The sequence below is a fragment of the Synchiropus splendidus genome, chromosome 6 (genome assembly GCF_027744825.2).
Source record: "Synchiropus splendidus isolate RoL2022-P1 chromosome 6, RoL_Sspl_1.0, whole genome shotgun sequence".
NCBI lineage: Eukaryota > Metazoa > Chordata > Actinopteri > Syngnathiformes > Callionymidae > Synchiropus > Synchiropus splendidus.
In genome coordinates this window covers 5,390,353-5,416,253 of record NC_071339.1, presented here as the reverse complement: position 1 = coordinate 5,416,253, position 25,901 = coordinate 5,390,353, and the positions used below count along the sequence as shown (strand labels likewise).

Below are 25,901 nucleotides of genomic sequence, written 5' to 3'. Positions count from 1 at the left end.
TGACGCTGCATCCAGCTCTACTTGTAACATAAGTCCAGGATTTTTTTAGACCCCGCCTTCCCCCGCACCCTCCCTCCTGTAACGTAGCGGCGCACAGCAGTTCAAGAAGTGATAGCACAACAATGACGCTGAGAGGAAAGGTTTGACATTTTTTTTTTATCATGAGAAGTAAATCTCTCTCCAGTCTGCAGCAGGGATGCTCCGATCAATCGGTCTACGATCATGATCGGCCGGTTTCAGAGTGATCTCTGAATGCCGATCACTTCCTGCCACTGCCGAGCAGAACAACTGATCACGTGTGACAGCCGGCGCACTGATGAAGCCTCGCTGGTTGTGACGCGTCCGCTCCTCCTTACTCCCTGCTCACTAAGCAACGGCATGTCTGCTGTGGAGGTTCTTTTCGATCTGTCATGTAAAATTTGCATGCACGGGAAAATGCTGTGCAGGGAAGTGTGTTAATACGTCATCGAAAGTGCCAGCACTTGACAGAGCACGGAGAGTTTTCTGGGCTTGTGAAGGTGAGAGGGCTGGTTCCTCAGCAGCAGGTTGTTAGCGCAGCTACCGCTGAGCAACACCCACCAGTCCGTGATACTCGGAATGATAAGAAATAATAATTAATTTCACTGCGCTAGATGTCAATCCATGTGATTGGTATTGCTGATCGATATCGGTGCCCGGCATTCTGGTTGATCGGCATCGGAGATCGGCAGCAAAAATATTCATCGGAGCATCCCTAGTCTGCAGCCAACCATACACGGTCTGTCCCGACTTGAGTCATTATGGTCCTTCTTTTGGGATTTTTTCCCCAAAACCACCATAGTCATGTGTAACTCCATGATGCGTGATGTCTTTTCTGCGTGTTTACACTGTGTTTTAACATGTTTGCTCACCTAAGACCTTTATAAACAGATTTTTCTGAGGCATGAAGACAAATTCGTACAATGTAACACGAAGGAATAAACATAAAAATAAAAAGGAGAAACAAGAAAACCAAGAGCTCCATTCTTGTTTACAAGACTAGCTAGTTGGAGTTCCGCCGTCAACGTCATTCGGTTTTTCGCAGATTTACTTCTCATGTACAAAAGCGAACATTTTTATTCTCACCAATTCAGTAAATGACAAAACGTTCCTCTCTGTGTCTCCGTCACTTCTTGATTGGTTGCATTGCATTTTTTCCTGGCTCAATCATTTACACTTGAGAAAATAATCACATTTAAATCTAAATGCCCATTAGTCTGGTCTGATGAGCTGAGTAATGAGCTATAGATTCACTGCTATCTGCTCCAGCCTTTCAATATTTCCCTGCCAAAACTTTCCAAAGTTAACCCTTTTTCTCATATCTAAAAGCTTAGCAACACTGCGGTACCTTTAAGTTGAACTTCTTTGTTAGTGTCCGAAAAACGCCAGGAGTGTTTTCCTCCACTCTCCTCCAAGACAGTCATTTATTTCATCATTTGCGTTTGCTGATACAGCTCTAGTTCCTGCTCAAAGGCGGTTCTCTTGAAGCCTGCCAAGGGGACTTTTCCCAAACTATTTTTTTAATTAGGCTGGTATGCAATATTGAAACTGACCCATGTAGCAAAATATATTGTCTAAGCATCTGTGTATATACAAGCAGGGCTGAAAAAATACAGCTTAATTGGTAAAATTGGAAGAATGTAAACATGGAACTCCCGTTGATACTTAGAGCAACAAGAAGGACTTGCCAAAAGCAACCTCGCCTCTAATCCCTCAATATCGGATACACTTTTTTAGTGGAACAGTTCGATGTGAGTCTTGACTTAAGCTCTGATTTAATAAAATGTTCTCACTAGAATTCAGATTCTCTTTGTAGGAGATATTCCTTGCTCAAATTCACAAGGTTTTTGTTTGGCATTCAACGCCACACGCCGTTGAAATCATGTCATATTCAGTAGAATTTGTCCATGCTGGACTAAGGCTGCGTTCTCTAGCCTGAGGTTTCTACCTTTTGAATGGACGGGTGGGTGGTACACCTCTATTTATTTGCTGATTAATATGAATGGGGAATAATTGCACAGTTGTGGAAACTGAGTACCTTCTGACGCTTGTACAGAAGCAGTGTGATTGCGTTATTGTTGTTTCATACTGAAATAAACCCTTTGCGCTTTGAAGAAATGACAAAATCCCACCCGTTTAAGCTCCACAGGATTGTGGAAGAAAGGTCAGGGGAGGCTAAACCTGCACAGTTTGGTCTATTAAAAAGTTTCCATGCGGATAAAGATACCTTGACGTCAGAAAACAAGATCTATGCTCTCCCTTTTCTGGCTTTTCTTTGACTCTAATAAGGGTATGTTTTAGTTTGATGGAAGACAAATGGAAAGTGTGACTTGGAGTGTTAAGCCACCGCAGAGCAGCCGGCTGAACTTCACAGCCAGTATTCTGTCTCACACAGAAGTCCCCCGTATGTCATTTAGAAGAAAAAAATGTTGCGCCGCTCCACATGTGCTTTGTCTTTGGAATGATCTTGTGACGCTCATGCATTTCGATTTTTCATTTCATCACCTGGACATGCCTGATGTCTGAGAAAATGTTCAACCTCCCTTCGAGACTGTTGTTTCGGGCATTAGCGCCAGAGTGTTTGCAGATGTGGTTAAAAACTCTTGTTAATTACTCTGACTTCACCTCAATGGCTCTCACAGACGAAATGGAAGAGCACCTTTTAAAATCGGTTTTGGCCGCTTGAAGCTGCTTGGCTAAAAAAGACAGCTATTTCGGCGCTTTTGGCGGCTCCTCTTAATGTCCAACTGTCTCTTTGTTGACAGTAACGGCTGCAGTGATGTGAAAGCATGTGTTGCTAATGGGTCCATGGCATGACGCGGAAGCAAGCATTCCTTACAGGGTTGACATGCACATGATGAATACACGGGCCGCCCAGATGCTGTTCATGCCAACAGCGTCTACTTTATTTTCGGTCTCTCTGTGGGGCAGCATACTACTCTGGCAGCTGAAATTATGTTGCCTTGTAACTCTCCTCTAAGTTCCTTTTAAGAACAGATTAAGCGCTGACTCTGAGAGTTTCCCAGAGATCCCCGTGTCATGTTGTCACTGAGTAAGAGCTCCGCTGGTGTATTTATTTACATGGGACAACAGTAGGTCGAAGGGCCACAACTGTGGAATCCTTTTGACCTGTTTCAAAGTGGCCTACACATCGGTGCAAAGACTTAATGCCAATATCATTTGACCTACGAAGGTCCTTTCACACTCCGCTTTTCGGAAAGTTTTTTTTTGGCCCTTTGAAGAGATTTATTATTTATTTATTATAAATATTCTTTAATGTAGTTTAACTTGAATCGATCTGTACAATTGGATTCTGTTGACCTTGTAAGCAATAGATGCTGAAAACCCTGTTCTCACAAAAATGAGAGCAGTCCTTTCTTCCACATGCATTTTCAGTCACCCTATCCAGACCAATACTGTTTGAAACTGGTTCCCATAGGGAATACATTTCCTCATGCAAACACTTTGTTGCATTGTTTATTTTCCTGTTAACCTGGTGGGTTCATTTACAACTCCATCTCCATCTCTATTTTTGTCCCCCTGTCTCCTTTGTATTTACTTCCGATGAAAACCTCCTCATTTCTACCACTTCTAACTGTGCTTCTTGTCTTTGTGTCGGAGCTACTCTCTCTAAATCATTTCGCACTCTCGACCACTCTCTCCTTCACCTCCCTTGATCTCTGTCCATTGCTTTGGATGACTGACCCCAAATACCTCTTAATTCCCAAATGGCAACAGGAGAACATTTCCGATCGGACTATTTTTGTAGTTTTATTTCTAATCCATTCAGAGTAGGCCACTTCTTTAAAGATCTGAGCTCGTAATTGAAAAGAGAAAAGCTCACTAAACGACTTCAGCAGGTGTTTCAAACTGCTGCTGAATGTGTTGTCGGGCCCAGAAAGTCTTTTGGCTCATGCCACGTGTCCCTTCTTTGTTTGTCCGTAGGAAGGCGAGGCTAAAAGTCTGACAGTTGTTCTCCTTCGTGAGGGTGGATCTCTGGGGTTTCACATCGTGGGAGGAAGGCCAGTTGCGGTAGGTTAAATCAGGTTTCACCTCCTCCTAGTGATCAGTTTAGTGTCATCAAACTGGCCAAAAATGAATAGAAACTCCACACAGTACACGTGAATGTTTTCTCAGGCTTCAATAACATCTATCAGGTTTTATTGTTGTGTGCGTTGCTCCGCCTTGATGCATTTGGTATTACATTAAAACAAAAACAAACTATAATTACTTTTATATGAGTGAAATCTGGGATTATGGTTTTCACCGCAGTTGTTTTGTCTCTAATTGAGGGGATTTTGGTGGGAGGGTAAGCACCGAAGGGAGGAAAGGCCTGAAGATTTTACAGCCTCCGCATTTCCTGTCTAGAGTTTGAGTCATTAATGACATTGTTTTTTGGTCAAAGTCAAATTAGCTATGGTTAAGACCATAAAACTACTGCAGACGTCCTCCTGAAGCGACGCTGTATGTCGGCGCTGGTGCCTGTTGGAGTGCAGGAAAGAGATCTACACGTTGATGTTTCTGCTCAAGTCGATGTTCTGGTAGATTTACGACCTTTCTCTCATATCGACTCAAGACCAGAGATAATTCCTGGCTTCTGCTCTCCCCACAAAACCTCAAATCAACAGTCTGAGTAGGAAGCTGGTCATTATAAGGAAATGGCTAATATCCATGTAGACTTTGACACATGTGTTTCATGTGGCTGTTTTGGGGGGCGTCACTTGGGAAAGGCAATCAGCAGCCTGGTTTTGTACTTCCCTGAAGGTCTAGAGGGGAGTCGCTGGGATTTTTAGGGAGATTTGAATGGGAGCAAGTACTTGGATCGGGCGGTTCTGCTGGTTAAAATGGAAATGATAATTACAGATAACATGTTTTGTAAAGTTTGTTTAGAGTCGCAGCTGTATCTTGTGGTTGATTTATACTTATTTTCTACTTGGAATGACTTAAAACATTTCGGAAAGGCTGTCTCTGTATATTTTCTCTTTTTAATCAGTTGGTTTAGCCGAAGCAGGACTGGTCATAATCTGTACATTTTTGCGTTTCATCTTGTTGGGTGTTATCATTCTCAGAATCATAGTTTCCAGTTTTATGCTGACTCTAGCAACATCCGGGTTTTCGCTACATGTAAACAACTGCCGCGGCTTAAATGAGAGCCGCCATGCCTGCAGGAAAAAAAGGTCTCTTTTTAAAGATGAAATGTCTCATGATCACACAGCTCAAAACAAAGTGGAAACAAACTGACAACACAACGCGTCATGCAGGTGGACATGAACAAGATGGTTATTGGCGGCAAAATCCCAAAAGAAACATCATAATGACTGAAGTCGCACATTCAGTCCGGACGCATGAAGACACAGAGCACATTAGGATGGTTTGGATTGGAGACAGATTTACTTCTCATGATTAAAAACTTTTTACTGACAGAGATTGATATTTGAACAGTCTGTCACCATTGTTCCCACGGTGTGTTGGTTGACTCCAACAGATTTTACTGGGTACAGTACACACCGCCCACCACTGTGTCAGAATAACTCCATCATTTTGAATGAACCCCATATCTATTTAAATACAATAAACATGGCTTCTGTTTCCACAGTGTTAATCGTACCCACTGTGCATGTGAACTTGTGCTTGTCGGTGTAAACAGGAAGCCATTTGTTAACCAGCTTAGTTGTTGAACTCTTGAGAATGCTAAGAATGAGAATATGATAGCAAAAAGAACAGATGGTGAAACCTGAGCTCATTTCTTGAGTAAAGCTGGACCAGTGCTGTTACTAGAAATAAATCGTAAATCGAGTCATTTTTGGAAGGAGTATAACCGCATTTATTGAACTTTTCTTATCCTTATGATTCATTTTTTTCCAGTCAATAACAGGGCCTAGTTACGTGCTGTGAAACACATGCCTTTGTTTTTTAATCCTGTGACGTAGCTGAATGTTTTTGAGACTTATTTGTGAATGATTTTACTCCACAGGATGGCAATGACTGCTCTTCAGCTGAAGGGATCTTTGTTTCGAAGATTGTCGAGAAAGGCCCTGCAGACAAGGAAGACGGCCTTCAAATCCACGACAGAATAATAGAGGTTTGTAAATTCCTCTTCTTGTTTCACCACTTTTTTTCCTCTAACTCTGAGAAGTGAGCGAGGCTGCTTTCTCAAAGCGTGACAGTGAATTATGTGACAGCTTCTGTCTGTTTTGCTTCATAAAGCAAATACCCTGTAGGCAGTGAATCTTTCAGCATTTTGTTTTCCAGTTGACAGTCAAAGTTTAGTAACACTCCAAGTACCTATGAACTATTATCAATTTGTGGCAAACTGTCTTGTCTTTGGAGCTTCTGGACTAAAAGGACTGTGCTGCGAGCTGCAGAGGTTTTAGTCGCATTCATGTCACGCCTTCCAGCAGAATCTAGTGTACAGTGGCCAGCTCACCCTGAGGTCAACTGGAGGAAAGCTTTGCAAAGGTTTCCTTTTAAGAAACAGTTGTCATCCCTGCTCTTACACAATAGCGTTATTGAAGAGCGATGTTTGCGCGGGGTGAAAATATGGAGCCGCTGGATGACGAATAAGGATTGCCTTTATCTCTCGACCTCAGTCAGTCATGTGGTTATTTCACCCTTACGCTGATGTTTGTGGGAAGTTAAAAAAGATGTAGGCTGTTAACTCTTGTCGCTAGTACTGCGCCTCATGCTGTGGCTTAAGATCCTTCCAAAGTCATCTTTTATTTAGTTGAATTGAAGCATTGGTTTTCCTCACGACTTGACAATGGTTATAAGATCTCTTTTGGGAAGTCGTGTCCTTGCAATGTGAGGCCAAGGGAAGGAGTGTAAAGTGGGCCACTGGCTGATGCTTTCTCAGAGATGAGCTCAGATGTCACCTGAACACGTATCAGAGGAAATAAAGTGTGTCTCCTGCTTCGATCTGTGTTCATGAGCCAGTGTTTGCGTGAAACCGCTCTGGCTGAAGATGGTGTTAATAGATGTTGCTGTATCTTGTTGCGCCCACCGTGTTTGGGGTGGCACTTACGCCTGTATCAAATCTTGCTGGAGGTTAGATCCGCTCTCGTGGTTGTCCTCTTATGAATGGAAGTCTCTAAATCTCCCTCAGAAAGAGAAAGCATGAGGATGTGAAGGGCCTGAGGAGGCGACAAGTAATGCTATTAAATGACCTTTTCATGAGTTGAGGTTCACAAAGACTGTGAATGACAATATTAATCATCCGCCTATTCAAATCAGAGTGCATGGACAGTTTAGAGTTGTTGTTCCACATTAGTGCCTTTCATCGGTCCGTAACCTGATCGACCTGGTAGGTCGTGTTTCTCAAGCTCTGTCTTTGTTGGATGTCTGTTGCAAAAGTTCCATGTCATGTTTTTTTCTTTCTTTCTTTCTTTTTTTTTGCCATGTTAAGCAAAACGTAATGAAGACATGTTTGTTGTAGTAGCATCTTTTACCTCAGGCGAAGGAAAATAATCCACCCTGCTCAAAGGCAGTTTCATGTTGGAGAGGCTTGAAACCAATAACTCATAACTGTCCTATTTAACATCGTGTCCCACTCGTCGCTCCTATTAAAGTTGCATTCTGTTTTCACTTTTCAAACATCAATGACTCATGTAATAACCCTGCAAAGGCCGTTTTATTCCTAAATGCTACCTATTCAAACCTTGCTTTATTTTATTTATATATTTATTTTTTGTCTTTTCTGCCTCTTTTGAATTGAATAACTCCAAAACGCGTTTTCATGAAAGTTTTCATCAAGGGTAAATTTATTTTTCCATTAGTGATGCAAGCCTGTTCATTTAAAAGGAACAAAGGCTATTTCTTTCATGAAATTATTCAAATCTCTTTTACTCCAGTGCTGTGAAAGGCTTGTTCAGTGTTTTCTAGTGATCCCGGTTTGAAAAGCGCTCATCAAATCAACAGATATGGAGACGGATCCTTTTATTTATCAAGTGCAAACGTGTCATGTTTTCTTTGTTGGACTGACAGCCAGTCTGGTGCACTAAACCTTTCACCCGAGTCAGGATGAACTTTTGATGCAGTAATGGATGAGTGATGTGGAGAGTTTGGAGGTAGCAGTTGGTCAATTTATCTGCCTTGTTTTGGAGGGTGAATAAGTTTGGAGGACCTCACTAGTATGATAAATCAAACCCGCAACCTCCTCGCCAGCCAGCCCTTGCTGTGCCTCCTCGAACACAAGTTTCAGTGACTGACCCCCATTACCAGTCACGGTTCCCTGCATGTCACTGGGTCATGAATTGCGAGTGAAGCCATGGCGAGCCAGTAAACACTTCAATCCACCGGACTTAAGAGTCATGTCACCAGGTTAAGACCCAGGCGACTATTACGTGCCTGACAAATTAGCTGTGTTGCGTTTCATGTTTGGGAAAGGTTACCAGTATACCAATGTCTGGGCCGCTTATACAGGGCAATGGCACTTTGTTAGGTTTGTCAAGGTTCATAAATCTGAGGCAAAAATTATGGATTTTTTTTCGCAGTAAAGATCAGCTGATAAATGTGTTGCAGTGTTTAGTCAGTAAGGTTTGTACTTGAGTCCATATTAGCATAAGAAAGCCAGAATGACAAGTTGTGATTCAACCTGAACCTGAAAAAAGTGGGTTTTTTGGAATGGGTTGTGGGGTTTTCACACTAGACTGATGTTTGAGACCAAATTATTCAACAGTCCATCTCAAGAGTCCAACGAACTGAAGTCAGTTCGCATCTCTGAAAGACTTGGAGCCAGGACAGAGACCGTGTTGCGATCAGTCCTCAATCCCACCATAGTTTGCAAAACTGAAGGCTGCCTTCCGCGTCAGTGTAGGACGCCCAAGTCCACTTTCTCAACCTCAATATGTTACGTGGGAGTGAGGATGAATTGCTTTTCTGATCACGACCAGCACATGATTCTCCTTCACCTCAACTGTCCCGCTCAGAATAGATCTACTTTGCATGTGGTCCTATGACCCCGTTTCTGGAAATATCCGTACCTGGAACCGAGACGGATTTGGGTTCCACCACATAATCCAACTCAATTACCTGACACTGGCCAACGGTGTGACTGCATGACATCTCATGGCGACGTCTTTGCAAGTGCCTCTGCAGTCCTCAATGATAATCCAAGAGAAAATATGATTCTCAAACCTCTCTGTTTTACTCATCATGATGATTTGTAGTAGCGCTGCGAATGTAGTAGCACTCCTTCCTGTAATCTAGCGAGGAAAGTGATTCTTTTCGGGCTCTTAGAATAAAAGCAAAACCCTGTTATGGGGATCAACTGCTTTGTTGAAATGACAATCATGTTACACGTGGTTAGGACAGTGAATAGCACCGGGGAGGCTAACCACGGCGCTGTCAACAGGCGTGCCGCTGTTTTCCCTTCCTGGAGTGGAGGTGTTAGTTCCAGTAAGTCTAGATGGATGTAACATGTACGTGATGATCCACGGCATGTCATTCTATAACAGGCTCTTAGTGGGGGAGTGTGATAGCAGATGGCTGTCGTCTTACTGCACCGCTGGCTGGTATGAATCAATACATGAATGCCTTCTTGTTCAGACAGACATTTTTCTCATAAAAACCTGGAGGTGTGTTTGCCTTAAGCAGCCCCCCTCCCCACCGCGGGGAGAGAAATCTCGGCACTCTGGTCAGGATCTGTCGGTGTTTGCTGTCAGCGTATGATGAATGCATTTTGATTCGGTTCAACAGGCTATTGAATGGATGGAATGTGGCGCGTCTATCTCACGGCGTAATTTAAAGTCTTCCATCCTGCTTTTTTACTTTTTGTGTTTCCTCGCGTATAACGGCGAGTAGTTCTTTTTCATTCTCTCCACTGCCACAAAGGCAGGGCTGAGTGTTTTCTGTGTGGGCTTCTGAGTGTGAAAATAGGAAGAGAATGGAGACGCCTGGGCTGTCGTTGTAAATGTTGCCTTGTAAATCTTCCACAAACATTCTTAGGTCGCAGAGGGGGACGGCAACAACAACTTAAGATAAACAAATGACCATTTTTGAGTTGGCCATTTTATTTGGTGATTTTGAAAGTGACATTTTACTTGTATGTCATGGTGTTCTAAAAGCTTTCTTTATTTCTTCTTTTTTTACCACTTAGTTTTGTGGCCAATTTTGTAGTAATATTTTCACTTAATGGTCCATTTAATGAGCGAACAGTTTTGGTCTTCACCAGAAATTCATGTCCAGTAGTGTTGCAAGGGAACGTTTCTGTACACCAGTGTCGGCAACAGAAATGGTATGAACTGTGGTTTGCTTCTGAAAATGGATGAGTCGAACAACCAATGGCTTCTGAAATGCTTTTAGGAGGAGCACTCTTTGTCGGACTGAATTTATACACTCTGACATTTTAAAATAGAGCCTCCATTTTTACCACTGAAGTAAATAGAAAAATGCGTGTTTCATGGAGAAACTTTTTTCATCTTTATTTTATGGCTCAGTAGTGAAATATAAACTCGATTTTTCCAAAAGAGTCACGGTTCATTTCAATAATTGGCAATTGAGCTGCCATTTTTCAGTCTTGGAATGAGAATAAAATAAAATGGCAAATTAATAAATATTTAACAGACAATGTATATTAGAGCTGCTGATTCATCGGGTAATTGTGTTACTGCTCCCCTCATCCATGTTTTTTTATGAAAAGAAACACAACCAATTTTTACCCATCAGCTCGTCCCTTTACCGTCCAGGAGGTTGTGCAACTGACAGCTAACTTAATCAACCTTCATGGAAATAAACCGACACCAGCGCTCATGGTATCCTCCGCAGGACATGTGCCAAAAGTTCCCAAGGCGTTATTTTTGACCCAAGGCCTACAAGCAACAGGCATGAAAGTTATTTCCCTGAAGGGGATCACATGTTGTTTGCCGTTCTGAGCTAAGAAGCAGGTCTTTGTCAGACTCCTTATTGGATTTTATCCTTGTCACGGACGATGTTTTTTGCCCCACATTGAATGTGGCTTTCCCGTGGTGATTCTGTTTTTGGACCTTGCCATGGACCACTGTGACCAAAGCCTTAGGTCATTTAATTAAACCTACCTTTAAAGAGTCCATAGTCATCCTCCTGATCCGGATGGAGAGCAGGTCTTGCAAGATAAGGACAAGCATGTCTTTGTTGCGCATGCTGTACAGAGGACAACACGATTTTTTTTCGATGTGGCCTACTTCGACGGTTTGTCAGAAGGCTGCCGTTGTGTCTGTCCTTCTCCACACAGCGGACATTGTGTTTTCCAGTGTACACAGCCCATGTTGTCGAAGACAAGCCGGCACTTGATGATTTTTCTGTGTGTGTGGAGACGTACAGTCTGGGTGCACTGTAAATGTGTTTGCATTGCTTTAAAACGCTTCTGACTGGAGGCGAGTGGGTTAATTTATGGCTCCTAAAAAGGTTTAGAGGGGGCAGAAATAGGGAGGTGTAATTAAGCCTCATTTTCCTGCCAATCCATCACAGGCCTTGTGTAAATGGATCAGCAACAATCGGCTCAGGTTTCGCCCCCAGCTGCTTCTCATGTCAGCCTCTGACCTCCAAGCACAGACTGCCCACCGCCTCCTAATTAACTACCCTCAATTAAACCCTAATAGGCTGATTAACAGACCCTTAGTTGTCCCGTAATGGCCTGTCATTTCCTTCCAGTGATCCATCTGAAATAATCCCTCTTGCGATCTAGTGTCCTTTTGTTACCTGTGCCGTTGCTGCCATGAGTTCAGGTATTCCAATATGTTACTTTTTTATTTTACAGGTTTGACTGTTGTATATAACAGTGATGTTTCCTGCATAAAATATCGACGCAAAGCACTCGTTTTTTTTTTATTATTGTGTGATTTTCAGGGACACGTATTTCTAAATGTCTTCAAGGAGGCAAGTAATAGAAGAACCTTGCAGAATGTAGCATCTATTCTGTCAAAAGGACAACCGAAAAACATTTCATCCAATGTGAGACGTAGGTTGGTAAATCTCCAGAGACTTTTCTGTCTCCCTGAAATATTTACATCCTGGCCGCCTGTAGTGGGACTCAGTGCTGACACAGAGAGCACTGTATTTATTTAAGTTTCCACTCTCGGATTTTTTCACGTTTCAGATTCAGGTGGTTAACCAACGCTACACCCAACTCCAAAATGGCGACGGATCTGGTCGTTTCCGTCTATGTGTAAATTACACCTGAGAAAAGCTGGTCATCTAGCTAGCTGTTAATAGTTATTTCTAGGGCAATTTGCTTAGTGGTCCGAATATCACGCTAACAGCCTGCTGTCCAGGAACCACCAGTATCACTTTCATGAGCCTGGAAAACTCCCCGTGCTCAGTCAGGCGCTGGCACTTTAAATGACGTATTTAATTTTGACACGCTTCCCTGCACAGCATTTTCCAGTGCATGTGCTGCTGGATGCAAACTTTACATGACAATGTGAAATAATCTTCACAGCACACACGCTGCTGCGAAGTGAGCAGTAAGTTGGGAGGAGCAGACGCATCACAACCAGCAGGGCTTCGTCAGAGCATAAGCTGTCACACGCGAAAATCGGCCGATCATCGATCGCCGCGTCCCTACTGATCTTTTTTTTTTTTTTTTTCTATTCAAAAGCAAATGCAGATCTCTGTCAGTCAGTGTTCACTTGTTCGTGATTCAATGTAAGATGAGTTGACCTGTTAGGGTTGAATCTATGGTGGTAAAGTGTCCATTTCTGCTGCCCGAGAACAGACCCACGACCCACGTAAGGCAGCTTTGTGACTTACTTCTGGGTCCCAACCCACAAGTTGAGAACCACTGGTCTGAGGAGCTGTCGCACAGTCTCCTCTTTTATCCCTTTTAGCGGCCGCGCCATCTGAAAATAACAGTGGCTACACAGAATTCCCATATGAAGTGTCCACTAAATGAATTCTGACGGTTCCTGAAATGATCATTGGCCTGGGTCTCTCCTCCAACTCCCGGGCAATTACGTCTGCTGTGCTGAAAATAGCATGGCTTCCCTATTGGCCTCTGTGCGGATGATCACATTTGAGTCTCATGAGGGACCAAAACAGATGGACAAAATCACCAGCCTAATGAAAGTCTTGAGAGTCCACGACATGTGTGCCTGACGGAGCACTAATCTTCGATCACCCAACTAAATGTCTGCCTTTGTTTAGTCCAGGGTTGTGGTACGAGATAAAGGGGCCCCGTTCAGAGTTGCCTCCGTCCACATGAGGCCGATTTAATTGGCGTTATGACGACAAAGAATTTTGAAGTAATTCAGGGAATGTTCCGTGCAGGGAAGTCAATTGACTGGTTAAACTTTCTGCCAAGTGTCAGTTGTAGGCTGAAGAATAAATCACCAGCTTCTGACATGCGTGCAACATTGAATTTCGTCTGGTTATTCCTCACAATAATCTTGGTTTTTGTCCTTTAACACTTGTGATTTGCTCCTCTGTAGTCTGCCAACATATAAATAATACATTGAAGGATTTCCTCAGCGCTGCATTGCATGGTCCACTGGTCTGTCAACAGATTATAGGCTTCACATTTGTCCCATCAATCAAATGACCGTGTTCCGTTCATTCTCTCCCCTTTTTTTTAAAGTTTAGTTTTTTTAATATTTAGTTTTGGTTTATTTTGTGTCACCGCCTCATTTTGTTCTAGTTTACTCTCATTGCAATTTATCGTTTTTGGTCACCGCTGGCTCTTTCAACAGTGAGGGAGAACATCTGTGTTTTGTTTATTTTATGCCCTACATTTTAGCAAACCTACTTCTGCGGCACCACTTGAAGTATCCATCAGTCTATTGATTAAAGATATACAGCATTAAACATAGTCCACAAGATGGGCTAATGAGTGGAGCAATTGATTCCTTTTGCATCCGTATAAGAGGTTTTAAATGTCCTTTTCAAATTTTGGTTGAATGTATTTATTTCTGAGAATAATTCGTCTCAATGCCGCCAACTTTCTGACACACATTTTTTAAGAACCGCTTGCTGTCGTTGGAGCGAGATTAAAAAAAAAAAAAAAAAGTTGCATGACGCAAAACATATTTTTCAATTTGAAACATTCAAAACGCAATGAAAAAAACCCAATGAATCATAGTTATTTGGGTAAAATTCAAAACAAGACCTGTGCTCGCAAGTGTTTTTAAACACCAGAAATGCAACAAAATGTGCAGAGCTGAGCTGAATGCCTGTCTAACCTCCCAAACCTTGGGGTTTCTCCTCTTGCCAGCAGATGTTGGGATTCCTTATATAGCAGATGTAATTCACAGAGGACTGACGTCACCATAAATAATTGTCCCTCCTGTACGTGACAGATGTTCAGCAATTTTTGAGCTAATTGGAGCGTTGACTTTCTTCATGTGTGCGTTGGCTCAACTTTCTGAAATTCCTGCAGCACAACAGTCATTATCGCACCTGCTTGGTTTCAGCTGCCACATGTTGATAGCTGTTGTATAAAGACGTTCCAATATTTTAATCTTTCACTTTGTTGTATATACACATAAGGAATAGCTCCCATATATATATATATATATATATATATATATATATATATATATATATTTTTTTTTTATTATTATTATTATTATTATTATTATTTTGAATTTTATTTTATTTTATTTTATTTTATTTTTTGAATTATCATGAGACCTGAACGGCCTGAATGGTGCGTTCATGTATCAACAGTGTAATCGGTAAAGAACTGACCAAAAAAAGTCATGACAGATAGGCCAACTCGGTCATAGTTTTGTCTTATCCACAACATTTTACACATTGAGTGTTACACTTAGAAACAAGAGAAATACAACAGATTTTTTTTTTAAATTGTATTTAAAAAAATCTTAGGGTTTGGAATACTTATGAGGTCCCCAGCGCCGTGAAGGGTGGGGAATATCTTCATTCAAAACATAGTTTTTTATAGTATTAATGTCATGACATATCTCATGTCCACTGTTGCACAATTATGTTGTAATTTATCTCCAGGTATGTTATCGGTTATCGGTATCGGCCTTTGAAAGCAGAAAGTTCTCTTTTATCTCCAGGTTATTGCGTCTGTGGAGACAGAGGTTGATGGCAATCACTTTTGCACCGAGCATTTTGTCGCACCTGTGGCTGCTTCAGTGCCTTTTCTGATGTTAATGTGCACAAATAGATAACACTGTTGCGTGTCTGTGCTGTCTCATCTCGGTCTTCCGCTTTCCTCTTCTGATGAACAGCCTGAAGAGGTGTTTTTATCTGGCTCGTTGGACAACATTTTTTAGGACCCGTTGAAAATATGAGGGAGATGTTCTCCCCTCCCACATATGTTGCTTTCCTCCCCAGCGCCCCTCAATGGAAGACTTATTCCATGACAACTCTCTTTCATCTGAGAACACGCAGGTGCCGTCCTTGTAAGTGCATACTTATCAGACCTCAGACTCCCAGCCTACATTAGCAATGATGAATACCATATGTTTAGTTATACTGAGGCATAAAGAAATAACCACTGTTACCAAAAGCAGTACGGCGTTTTGTGTTTGACTCTTTGAAAACAGCTATTTTCTTAGGAAGCTGCTGAGTTCATCGTGTAACTTTACGTCTTTTATTAAGTGCACATGTTCAATAACCTCATCTTATATTTACGCTGATCCCGGCGGGTAATAAGTTCTATACTTTCAACGGCATATGTGGGGTGAGAATATAGTGTCCACAAATTCCTTCAGATAATGACATGTGATATTGCTTAGGCAGAGAAAATTGCTGGCTGGCTGGTTCACTAGAAGTCCAGGACCACCAGCTAAGAGCACTGAGCCCACAGCAGGTCCATGCCAACGTGTCAATAAGGGTGGCTGTGCTGCCACTCGAACAGAGGACTTCTATGATTTTGAAACTATGTTGCTTTTATTCAGAGGAGCGAACCAGTTCTCACACACATACATCAGAAATCCGCTACAACCAGGTTTCCTCCATCTTCTCATCACATCCCTTCACACCACTTGGCCAAGTATGAGCAGTTGGTGACGGATATCTGTAACCCTGAACACTTGCAAGCATATATGGACAGTAATATTTTCCCTGTCTTATGAAAACATGCCTCGTTGGAAAGGGATGACTGTTCATTCTTCATTGTCTAACTTCATGTCTGCTCTGACCAGCCTGGACAAAAGACTGCTATGAAAGAGTCCCGGTAATTTCCTCACACTCTCTTGTGACAGTGTACCCTTGAAATAAACGGTCAGAAAGTGAAGATGGAAAATTAGAGTTTTGTCTCAGGTGGCTGTTTGGAATGGTACATTTGCAAAACCTCAAATACTTTGAGGGGCCACGGAGGTAAGTGTGGCAATTTAAACCAGCGTAAATCTTTTAAACAGACGGCTGTGCCTTCTTTCCGTAAGAACCCACAGTCAGGTTAAGTTTTTTTTTTTTTTTTTTTTTTACTGCATTGGTTCTGTTCCATTTTAAAGGAATACCTTTTTGTAAAATCTGTTTGTCACTGGTGGCTCAGAACACTTGGTTTTGGGGGCATTTTAAGCTTTGAAAAAATGCGTGGTCACCTCCTTCCTCAACCTCGATTTACCGGTTATCTTCTCTTTTGTCCTCATCCCGTGTCTTCATCTAGCCTTAATCTGCCAGGACATGCTCTCTGTGATAAGAAAACACTAAACAGTGACCACAGAGTGCAGGAATCCAACTGCCGAAAGTATGACTGATCAAGATAAAATATAATGAAGCCAAAAGATATTTGGATTATCCAGCCATTTTTGATTTCAGATCAGTTAAGGGTGGCTGTCGGTGTTGTTGACTCCTATAATAAGGATTTTGTTTTTCATATGACCTTGGGCTGTTCTCTCAGAATCGGTCCTTACATCTCCACCCACTAGGGGATTTTCTTTTCATAACCTGTTTTTTTTCCCATCATTATGATCCTTTCAGTGACTAACAGTTTTGCTGTTATGTATGATCATAATAGAAAATTTGACTTTTCAGTGAAGGTCGAGACTTTAGAGAAGCTAAATCTAAGGCTTTATTGCATGACACCATTCATAATTTGAACCTTGTATAACTCATATGGTATGTGTTTTCTAGGTAAAAATAGATAACGCCAATGAAACAGGCAGTTTCGAGATCACATTGTGTCTTGTAGTTTAGTTGCTCTGTAATAGGTTTCTATTTTCTTGTCTGATTTTAGATGATAGAAAACTGGAAAGCAGCAGGCAGCTCATTTCCACCCTTGTTGTGATTATTGCCTAACATTATTGTCCGACAACTATTTTATATTCTTTATCGATATAGCTAAATACTGTATTAGCATTTGAAGTGACTTTAGTGTCATTATTTGTTGTTGAATTGTGCTCAGTGTAACAGCAGGAAACTTAGTCGCACATCTTGTTTGACACGTGTTTAGTAGCATGGGCAAGATGGCAGCGACTGTGTGACGTCAAATGTATTAGTTCGGAATCTGAACGAAGTTGGCGCCACCCAATGTAGTATTTTCCAAGTCGGAAAGTCCAAGAATCTTCACCACCCACATCACCACCAAGATGGCTTCCCTGAACACAAACAGGAAGTAAAAGTTCAGAAACATTAAAATACGCAGAAAGAACATAATGTGTGATTTTAACTGCTTATATCTGGATCTGTCTGCATTTTTGAGTTCTTCCGACCACTAGCTTGTAGCAGGTAGTTTGACTTCGTAATGAACAGAATGTGGCATGGTGTTAATAAGATGCGCCACGTTGAAGTTAACGCAACAAACAGCAAACTCACTGCACTGATTTTTTTCCCTTCTCTTTTCTTGTTAAAAAATATTTCAATATGTCGCCTTAGTATTGCAATATATCTTGATATATTGTATCATCATTCCTGCGTCGGGATACATCATTCTATTGCCAGATTCTTGGCAAAACACAGCCCTACTTCCCAGATAGCTGGTGCACAGCATTTATTACAGTTGCATTCCTTTCTTAATCTACAGACAAAATATACATTTTAATACTTGGGTTTACTGGTTGACCTGAAAGCTACTGTTGAGAAATGAGATTGTGTTTCTAAGTGACCTTTACGTTTCAGTCTTAACTACCTGTGAATATGAAAAGATTATGCGACTCCGGCTTTTATTTTTTTTGTTCTTTCGCAATGCTATATCAAGCCAACAGCTGCTGTCTCTCAGCAAAGGCATGCTGACTGCCGCGACTTGGCTTCCACACACACTGAATCTCACACAAGGCCCTTTATACTCCGGCTCATAAAAGGACAGTCTATCTTGTATAAAACCCAGTCGGAGAAACATAAACATGAAGTCACGTCAAACACCAAGCGCCGTGTGTCTGGGTGAATAATATTTTCTGTACATCTCCACTATTAGGCCTGGAGCTGGATATTTGAAGCGGTATCTCAGGTTGAGGGCGGGCATTGTATGATATTCATCAAATTGGAACCTAATGTGGAAGAAGGCTTCAGCTGCCTGTGGCACACCAGAATAAGGCCTTTATCTGGCTCGCACAGTCGGAGTTGGCTCTCATTTTTTAAGCGGCACTGCAGATTTAAACCGCTTCCCCTCCATCTATGCAACTACATCAATGAACATCAGTCTCTTCACTCTTTTGATGGTTTTCATTATCTCGTCAATATCATCACCACATGTTAAACGTGCTGTGAAAATATGAACCGCGGGTGACTGATCCGCGCACAGAGGTTAAGCAGGAATGAAAGCTCCTCTGTGTTAACCTGGACCTCCCCCGAGTCCCTTTCCTCCAACGATCAGACTTAAAGAAACACCCGAAAATACAGATATTCTGTCTGGAGCACATGATCATGAGCCTTTTTATTTACTCGTATACACATTCGAAGACCTGAGCTCTTGTTTTTGTAGAAAGGAGAAGTGGTTCCAGACATCCGTTATAGTGGGGTCCCGTGATTATTTTTCTGCAAAAAGTCCAAATAAACCCAATGTGGGTCATAACCTTGCTGATCCGAACCAAATGTGCCTGGCTTTGTAACCTTTTGTTGAAGGTCTCCCCGAGTAGAGCAGCTTAGACTTCAGCGACAATAGATATTTTTCAGTTGGGCTTAAGCTGGATGCCAGTCACTCTCCGACCTGGCTTCATTCACTCTTTGTTTATTGAAGTAGCAGGGTTTTTTTGGACAAATAAACCAGTCCTCACATGAGTTTAGCTCTATTTAGGGTTTTATACATTCATTTAGCACAAGCTAGGTATGTTAGGTGGTGATTTCTGACTTCATACTTAGGGGAAAAAAGCAATTTTGAAATATGCAACAGCTGCGAAGAGTAAAAACATAATTTGAATTATTACATGCTTTTCAGTTTAAATGGATTTCAGAGGTACTGCAGTGTGCTAGCATAACCACCTTTTGTTGACAATTTGTTTGGCTTCATGATGAGGTGGTAAGTTGTTTTCTTATTGCTGTTACCGCTCGATTCTTTCCACTTTTCATTTTATCAACAGTCTGCAGATTCATCAATTAAATAAAAGCCTTGTTTAACCCTGAGGTTCTCTATCAGCAGACGCACTTGCTCTGGCTTGGTTGCCTATTCTTCAGGTGCTTACTCCTTTTCTCCTACACTACATTATTATCATTATCGACTTTGTAGCTGTTGTAAATTATAGCTGAAGTTACTAGTGAGTGACGTTAAAGGTGAACCACAATTCATGTCAAGGATCGTCCTTCTGGCAATAAATTTGGTCCATTTGTTGTGTCCGATGATTTTCAAGCTGCACAGCAAGTTTAAGTTTGTACGAAAAGTTCATTGTGGTGTTTAGGAAATACCGTCGCAGAGACGTAGTCTGAGACATGGCAGTTTGGCCAATTGAAACTGAAAATTGTTCTTTACGTGTGTGGCTCATGTTCTGTTTTCACATCGCCAACCAATCCTCACTCCGTTGGCAAAATATATATAGACGTTTGCATCCTATTCTGAAACAACTCACACGTTACACGCAGCATGAAAGGAGCGTCATCCCATGCCTCCGCTAACCCTCCATCTTTCTTGGAGGTGCTGCTCATGGCATCAGGATATTCGCATGAATCGAATGAGTCAACACACAATGCAGATTTGCCTTTGACGCAAAAGTCCACTCCCAATGTCAATATATTACACCATGTTAGGATGTGTTAAACCAACAAGCAAATATCATGCTAGTTCTGACTCAGAACGCAGTATGAGGATGTGCTCCTGTGAACTTGTGATGCTGACCGTGTGCGTGTGAAAGAGACCAAAGTGGATTCATCCAACAGCCGTATTTGTCTTCACATATTTTGGGTTTGAACTCACAGCACTAGAAAAACCCTTCATTGAAAGGTTTTGAATCACAGATTTGTCTGACAGCACAAACAGGACAATGTGCTCATTATGCCTGACACAACTTCATTTCAAAAGTAATAGACTGCAGGTATAAAAGATGCAAAATAACATTTCCTTCTGCAATAGAGTATCAAGTGTGAAAGGTCAACCCATTAATGGCCTGCTTTGCCCCCAGAACTGTTGGCACTGCCCTTAATTTTCGTCCAATATTTGTGTGAGCGTTCACCAGGACATGTTGGCAATCACATATTCTTTTCATCTGCGACCTTCAGAGCTCAACTTTCACAAGCCTCAGTCCAGTCTCACCCATAAAGATGGAAGCCTTTTAACATAGTCCACCCAGATTGTTCCTTAACTAGAGACAGCTCGTAACAAAGAATGAAGGACACCACAGAAATCCTCCTGCGCCTTTTTTCAGGGTGCTTTTGTGTTCCCATGAAAGGTTTCATGGCCATTTTTCTGTATAATTCTTCTTACATTAGCCTTATATTCTTTGACTATCCTGACCTTTCCTTCAACAAGCAGATGCGCTTAAAAGCTGTGTCACAAAAAGAATTGAACTGTGAACAGTTTATTTTAAAGGTGTCCTGAAACAAAGCAGTTCTGATGTTGGATTAATAATTTAGTTTCATTCACGTTCTTATAGAGTTATTATAGGTTATTTCTGTTGTACTGCCCTCATAAATGCGGCTATTTTGAGTTTTAAGCTGCAAAACGTCAAACCATGAAACCGACAAACCAACTTGTAAAACGTTTCTAGGGTATAAAAAGGGATTAGCGTTGCCATTGAAATTGGCGCGGATGCTGTTCCAGGTAATTCTGCTCCCAGTGTGTCGCAGTCCAGAGCCTGACTTGGCTGTGTTTTGCTGCTCATGAATTAAATTACATGATGCAGAAACTCTAGGGGGCCAGACTTCAGTCTCCGCTCTGTGTGATGAGTAGCGCTGAACGATTCCCTTCTCCTTCGCCTGTTCCAAGAGGACTCCCTCCTTGCCATTGTGCTGAAATGACAAGTAGCCGTCTCTGACACGAACGTCTCACGATCAGCCTTGAAATGTTTGCTCAGATGTTTCTCCCTTCATGGAGAAGACATGTTTATTCTCCTGCTTCAAACTTTGATTCATCAGTGATGACTCCCGGAGGAAAAAATGCAACCCTGTGGTTTTGAAGCTTCATTTTTTTTGACTCTTTGTCAAAATACGGACCGTTCCGAACTAAATATAATGGCAGGACTGCATGGAAATATCGGTATCATCCTTTTGTGGCGTGACTGGGGTCACTGCAGTCCTACATTTAGCGGTCTAATTCATCATTCGCGTTGGTAAGCCAAAGCCTGAACGGTACAAATGAGTTCAATTATTATCGAGGGTCTGCCTGCCATCACCTGGTTGTCGTGTCACACTGGTTCGCTCGCTGTTCCGTCTCCCGCGGAGACGATCACACCGGCTTTCATAGCTGACTGAGCTGTTTGCCAGACTCCCACTCTGAGAGTAAAAGTCAACACCCAGAGTAAAACCGCCCCTCATCACGAGAACGGGAAGCATCCAGCTGGAACCAGGAGAGGAACACTCGCCACAAACACATGATTCACTTTAGTCAATTAGCCTCTTCACTCCATAAAGCTCTTTTAGGCCTCCTCAACTGTGTCTTTCCTTTGTGCTGTTTCTTCCAAAACTTAATCTGTAAATTGTAAACAAGTGTGTGTGTGAGAGGAGAGGAATGAAATGAGGGCGAGGGGATGTCAGGAGAAAGTGATCAAGAAAAGTCAAACCGTAAAATGAGCCAAAAACCAGCAGCTGAATAGAAAACGTTATTTTAAGGCACGCATCTTTAGCAGCTCTAGTTTTTCAGCTGTGTACCACAATTTGGGTTTATTTAGTCATGGCTGGCTCATGGCGGATCTGGTGGCGGGGTATGGTGTCCAATTGTGGTTTCAGTAATACTGTTTCCATTGTACTCTGTTATTATGAGTTAATAAACTCTTCAATTTTAAATACCTTCGTAAACCAGCATAAGTGTCAGGATTTGGGATGATTCCGTCATTATGAAGAGCGGATTATAGGAAGTCGGTTGTTTTGCTCAGCGTTCATTTAGGCACTCAACACATAGTCGTCGGTTTAGGGTCATTTTATACCCATCACACACAAATCCTGATAGTCATCGTAACCCCAGTTATTTTCAATAGTACAGAACGCATCAGTTACACACGTATGAGATACGCAGATGAGCGTGTCACTCAGGAGAACAAATAAATGAATAAAAGCAGTGAAAGCAAACCGAAGCTACGGCGTCCGTGTCTGATCAGTTCAAGCATGTAGCGCTAGTATCTTAATCTACGGCGGCCTGAAGTGGACAACAAGTCAGGCTCCCTAAAGCGGGATTCATGAGAAAGCATTTAAAGTATTTACAGAAGTGATATTTCACTTTAAACATGTGATAAGCCTGTGTTGCAGATGTTTTTATAGTAGCCTAATCGAGGGTAAAACCCATTATAGTCATCTGCACCACTTCTCAAAACAAGCTGACGCCATTTCCTCAACCTGCATGTTAAAGGACGTCCCACCTCACCGTGGTCATGTTTTGCTTCTGTGTTAAAGACCGTTTTTGTTGTGACTTACAGTCTCGTACACGAACTGGTTCCTGAACACGGTGAAACAATATGCTAGCTGTGCTAGCCGCGGCAAATAGCGATCCACAGGCACTTGTTTTAGTTTCTATGAAACTAAAGAAAAGATTCAACAGTATTACAATTCACTTCCATTGTGCCTCATGGACAATCCCTTTGGCATCAAAATTCTGAATTCTTGAATGTGTCTTCCACAGCCTGCGGGGCTTATTTTATCCCCGATTCAGCCTTGTTGTTGTTTTTATAAATCCTGCAAGTAGTCGTGAGCAGGGCTGTGTCACTTCTGGGCGACATGGGAAAGTCGGACGGCTGATTAACTAACGTGACCTCGCCATCCTGTCAAGTGTGTAAAAAGGCTGCGTTTCGCTCCTGAAAGGAGCTTTTTGTACTGTAAAACAAGGCCGAAATGGAAGCAACAGTGTATGTCTGGTCACATACAAAAACATTTCTTCACAGTTCCCATCTGGAACATAGAATCCATAGAAAGGTTTTAGTGGAAGGATATATGACAGAGACAAATAAAGGATTGGACTTTAAACAGGAACTCCCTGTTCCTGATGGCTAATGCAAAAGCCCAGAGGCTCTCCGCCAGCTGCCTGTCTGCTGCACCACTCTTAAGGACAGATCCCTCTAGTTCTGCTTATCCAAGCACATCCCGTCTGGTCCACTTTTTTTGACCCTCTGCTTATACTCTGCCCCTGCATTTCCTTCTTCGAGCTGAATGTGTGGTCCATTGTAAGCAGGGCAAAAGGCTGGTAGCACAAGGACCACCAAAGTAAAGGAAAAGGCTACTGGGCCCTATCGTGTGGGGGACCAGATGGGCCCTAACCAGATAGCCAGTGTCACACCCTCTTATCTTTTTTTAAATGTCTCCGACTGCAAGCCCCGGCCCTCCACATCCAACACTGAAAAAATAGTTTAAATGCCGCCGAAAACCTCAGACAGCCTTGCCCAACACATTAAAGGCAACCTTCAAATAAATTGTGTAACCTCACTTTGCAGTACCAATATTTGCATGTTTGTGAAGCCTATAAACTGATGTGTTAATGATTTTTTTTTTAACATTGTACACATTCTTTGTTCAAGGTGAACAGATACTTTTACATTCACTCAGTGAGCTGGGTAGTTCTTGGTTTATATGCTGTTGCCTTTTATCACTGTTGTCAGTGTGTCATCTGAGTGTCACCTGTCTATCCCAGTGTGTCAAACTCGCACAGTTGTGGCCAAAATACCAGCTTGGTAGGATAAACATTTATTGAATGCACGCTGTGTTTAATCCGAAATGTTGATTTGAGTTGAGCTTCAACTGTTGCACCGCTTCATGGCAATAAAGTTGATTCTGATAACAGAGGCCGTTCACACTTGTGCCGGGTTCCGTTCCTGAACAGGGAATAGAACTGGCTCAGAACCTGAAAATTTGTTTGCTCTGGCATGAGACAGACAGGAACTCGATCTGCAAAATACATCGCCTATACACATGCACCCGTTACGAATCAGGTGTGTCCCACGTAATAGTTGCATGCTCCATCAGACTCATTTTGTCAGTGTTTTTCTTCCTTCTGAGGAGCACTAGCGCCCTCCCGCTTTAGTTCTGCTGGTTCAATATAAAGCAACGAGGTTCTGAGAATCCCGAGCATCACTGGTTTCAGAACCAGAACCGTGTTGTCGTGAAAGATTTGACAGAGTTCATGCCTGAGCCACATAACCAATGCTCCATTTAGTGTTGGGTCATACAGAAACCTAAGTCGTGCCAACAAGAAACGGGTCATTCCGACATGGCAAAGGATATTTGGTTATGATGGGGCCATCCGTCTGATAGCATGTTGCATTCCAGATGAAACAACATTAAACTGGGATTCTTGTCTCCCAAGGTTGGGATTTACAGGTCATACTTATAGGTAATAGCTACCTTTTCCACCCATCTCACAAGAGCCGAATTACACTCCTCTGGTGGGGACCTCTGCTGTTTAAATATAAATGACCTCAGGGATGAATTATCATTTATTTTCATTCTTGCTGAAATTCTGTTATATCAGTTCTTTTTAGTTAAGCACTTCAATATATGGTTTACCGGACCTTGTCAGCAATCGTCGCATATTATGAACGTCTCTTCCTGCTTATGTTGAAACCCTCCACTGCACTAACTAGGATTATTTGCCTCAAAATCCTAATAAATTGACTCAAATGGAGGAAGTCTAGCATCGCTGTTACAGCTTTCTGGTCCCAGAATTTTCATATCATTTTTGTGTTTTGTGATGTCGCAATATCGGTGGCATTCAGTCTTGTAAATGGTTCAAGGACTTTTCATTATGAACCTCAGTTAGGCTCTTTTCTGTTACATATTTATGAAATTTGCGTTTGACGGAACGTAGTTATCAAGGTACACAAAAACTGATAGAACTAGCTGCTGACTCTGCATGACGACGAGTCTGAAATACAGTCGTCAGTCCCCGATGACAGGGCCGTGTATGACACCATACCAGCATGTGATTTGTTCTTTGTCCTGAGAACAGGAGTGTCGTTCCTCAAATTCCTGAGCGGAGCCTCTGTTCTCTTTGGTCGACCTCTTCAACTTATCTCTCCATCAGAGCATGCCTGGGAGAGAAAGGAGTGGTGGAGGAGGGGAGCCATATCTCCCCTGAGCTGGTCCCATCTGGTCCAGCGTGTTGGACTGCGAAATTCTTGACAAGTTGAAAGACTTTATCCAAGTATTCGTTTATAAAAGTTTGGGGTCAGCACTTGCTTCACCAGCCAATATGCAGTTCAACGTTTTGTTGTCCAAATATTTATTTCAACTTAACTAGTTCAAAGACTATGAACAGCACATTTAAGTGGTGATGGGAAGATGAGGCTTGTCAATACAAGTGACCAGAATCTGGATGAAATCCTGTTGTAGATCGAGTGCTTTACCACCATGGACAATTTAAATAAGAGAAACATGTAAAAGCCTGTAAAGTTGTATTTGCAAAGTCGCAATTTCAAGGTGAAAGTGAAGTGAAAAAAGTG

General features: G+C 42.1%; 1 protein-coding gene across 2 annotated transcripts in view; it reads left to right on the top strand.

The window, feature by feature from the left end:
* pdzrn3b (PDZ domain containing RING finger 3b) overlaps positions 1 to 25,901 on the top strand; it is a 105,472-nt gene that overhangs the window by 5,595 nt on the left and 73,976 nt on the right. Inside the window, exons 2-3 of one of the 2 annotated variants that reach the window (XM_053867917.1) lie at positions 3,964 to 4,050; positions 5,993 to 6,100. In XM_053867917.1, coding sequence (XP_053723892.1) covers positions 3,964 to 4,050; positions 5,993 to 6,100 — 195 coding nt within the window. The remainder of the gene's footprint in view (positions 1 to 3,963; positions 4,051 to 5,992; positions 6,101 to 25,901) is intronic. The other variant, XM_053867918.1, reaches the window with a different exon arrangement.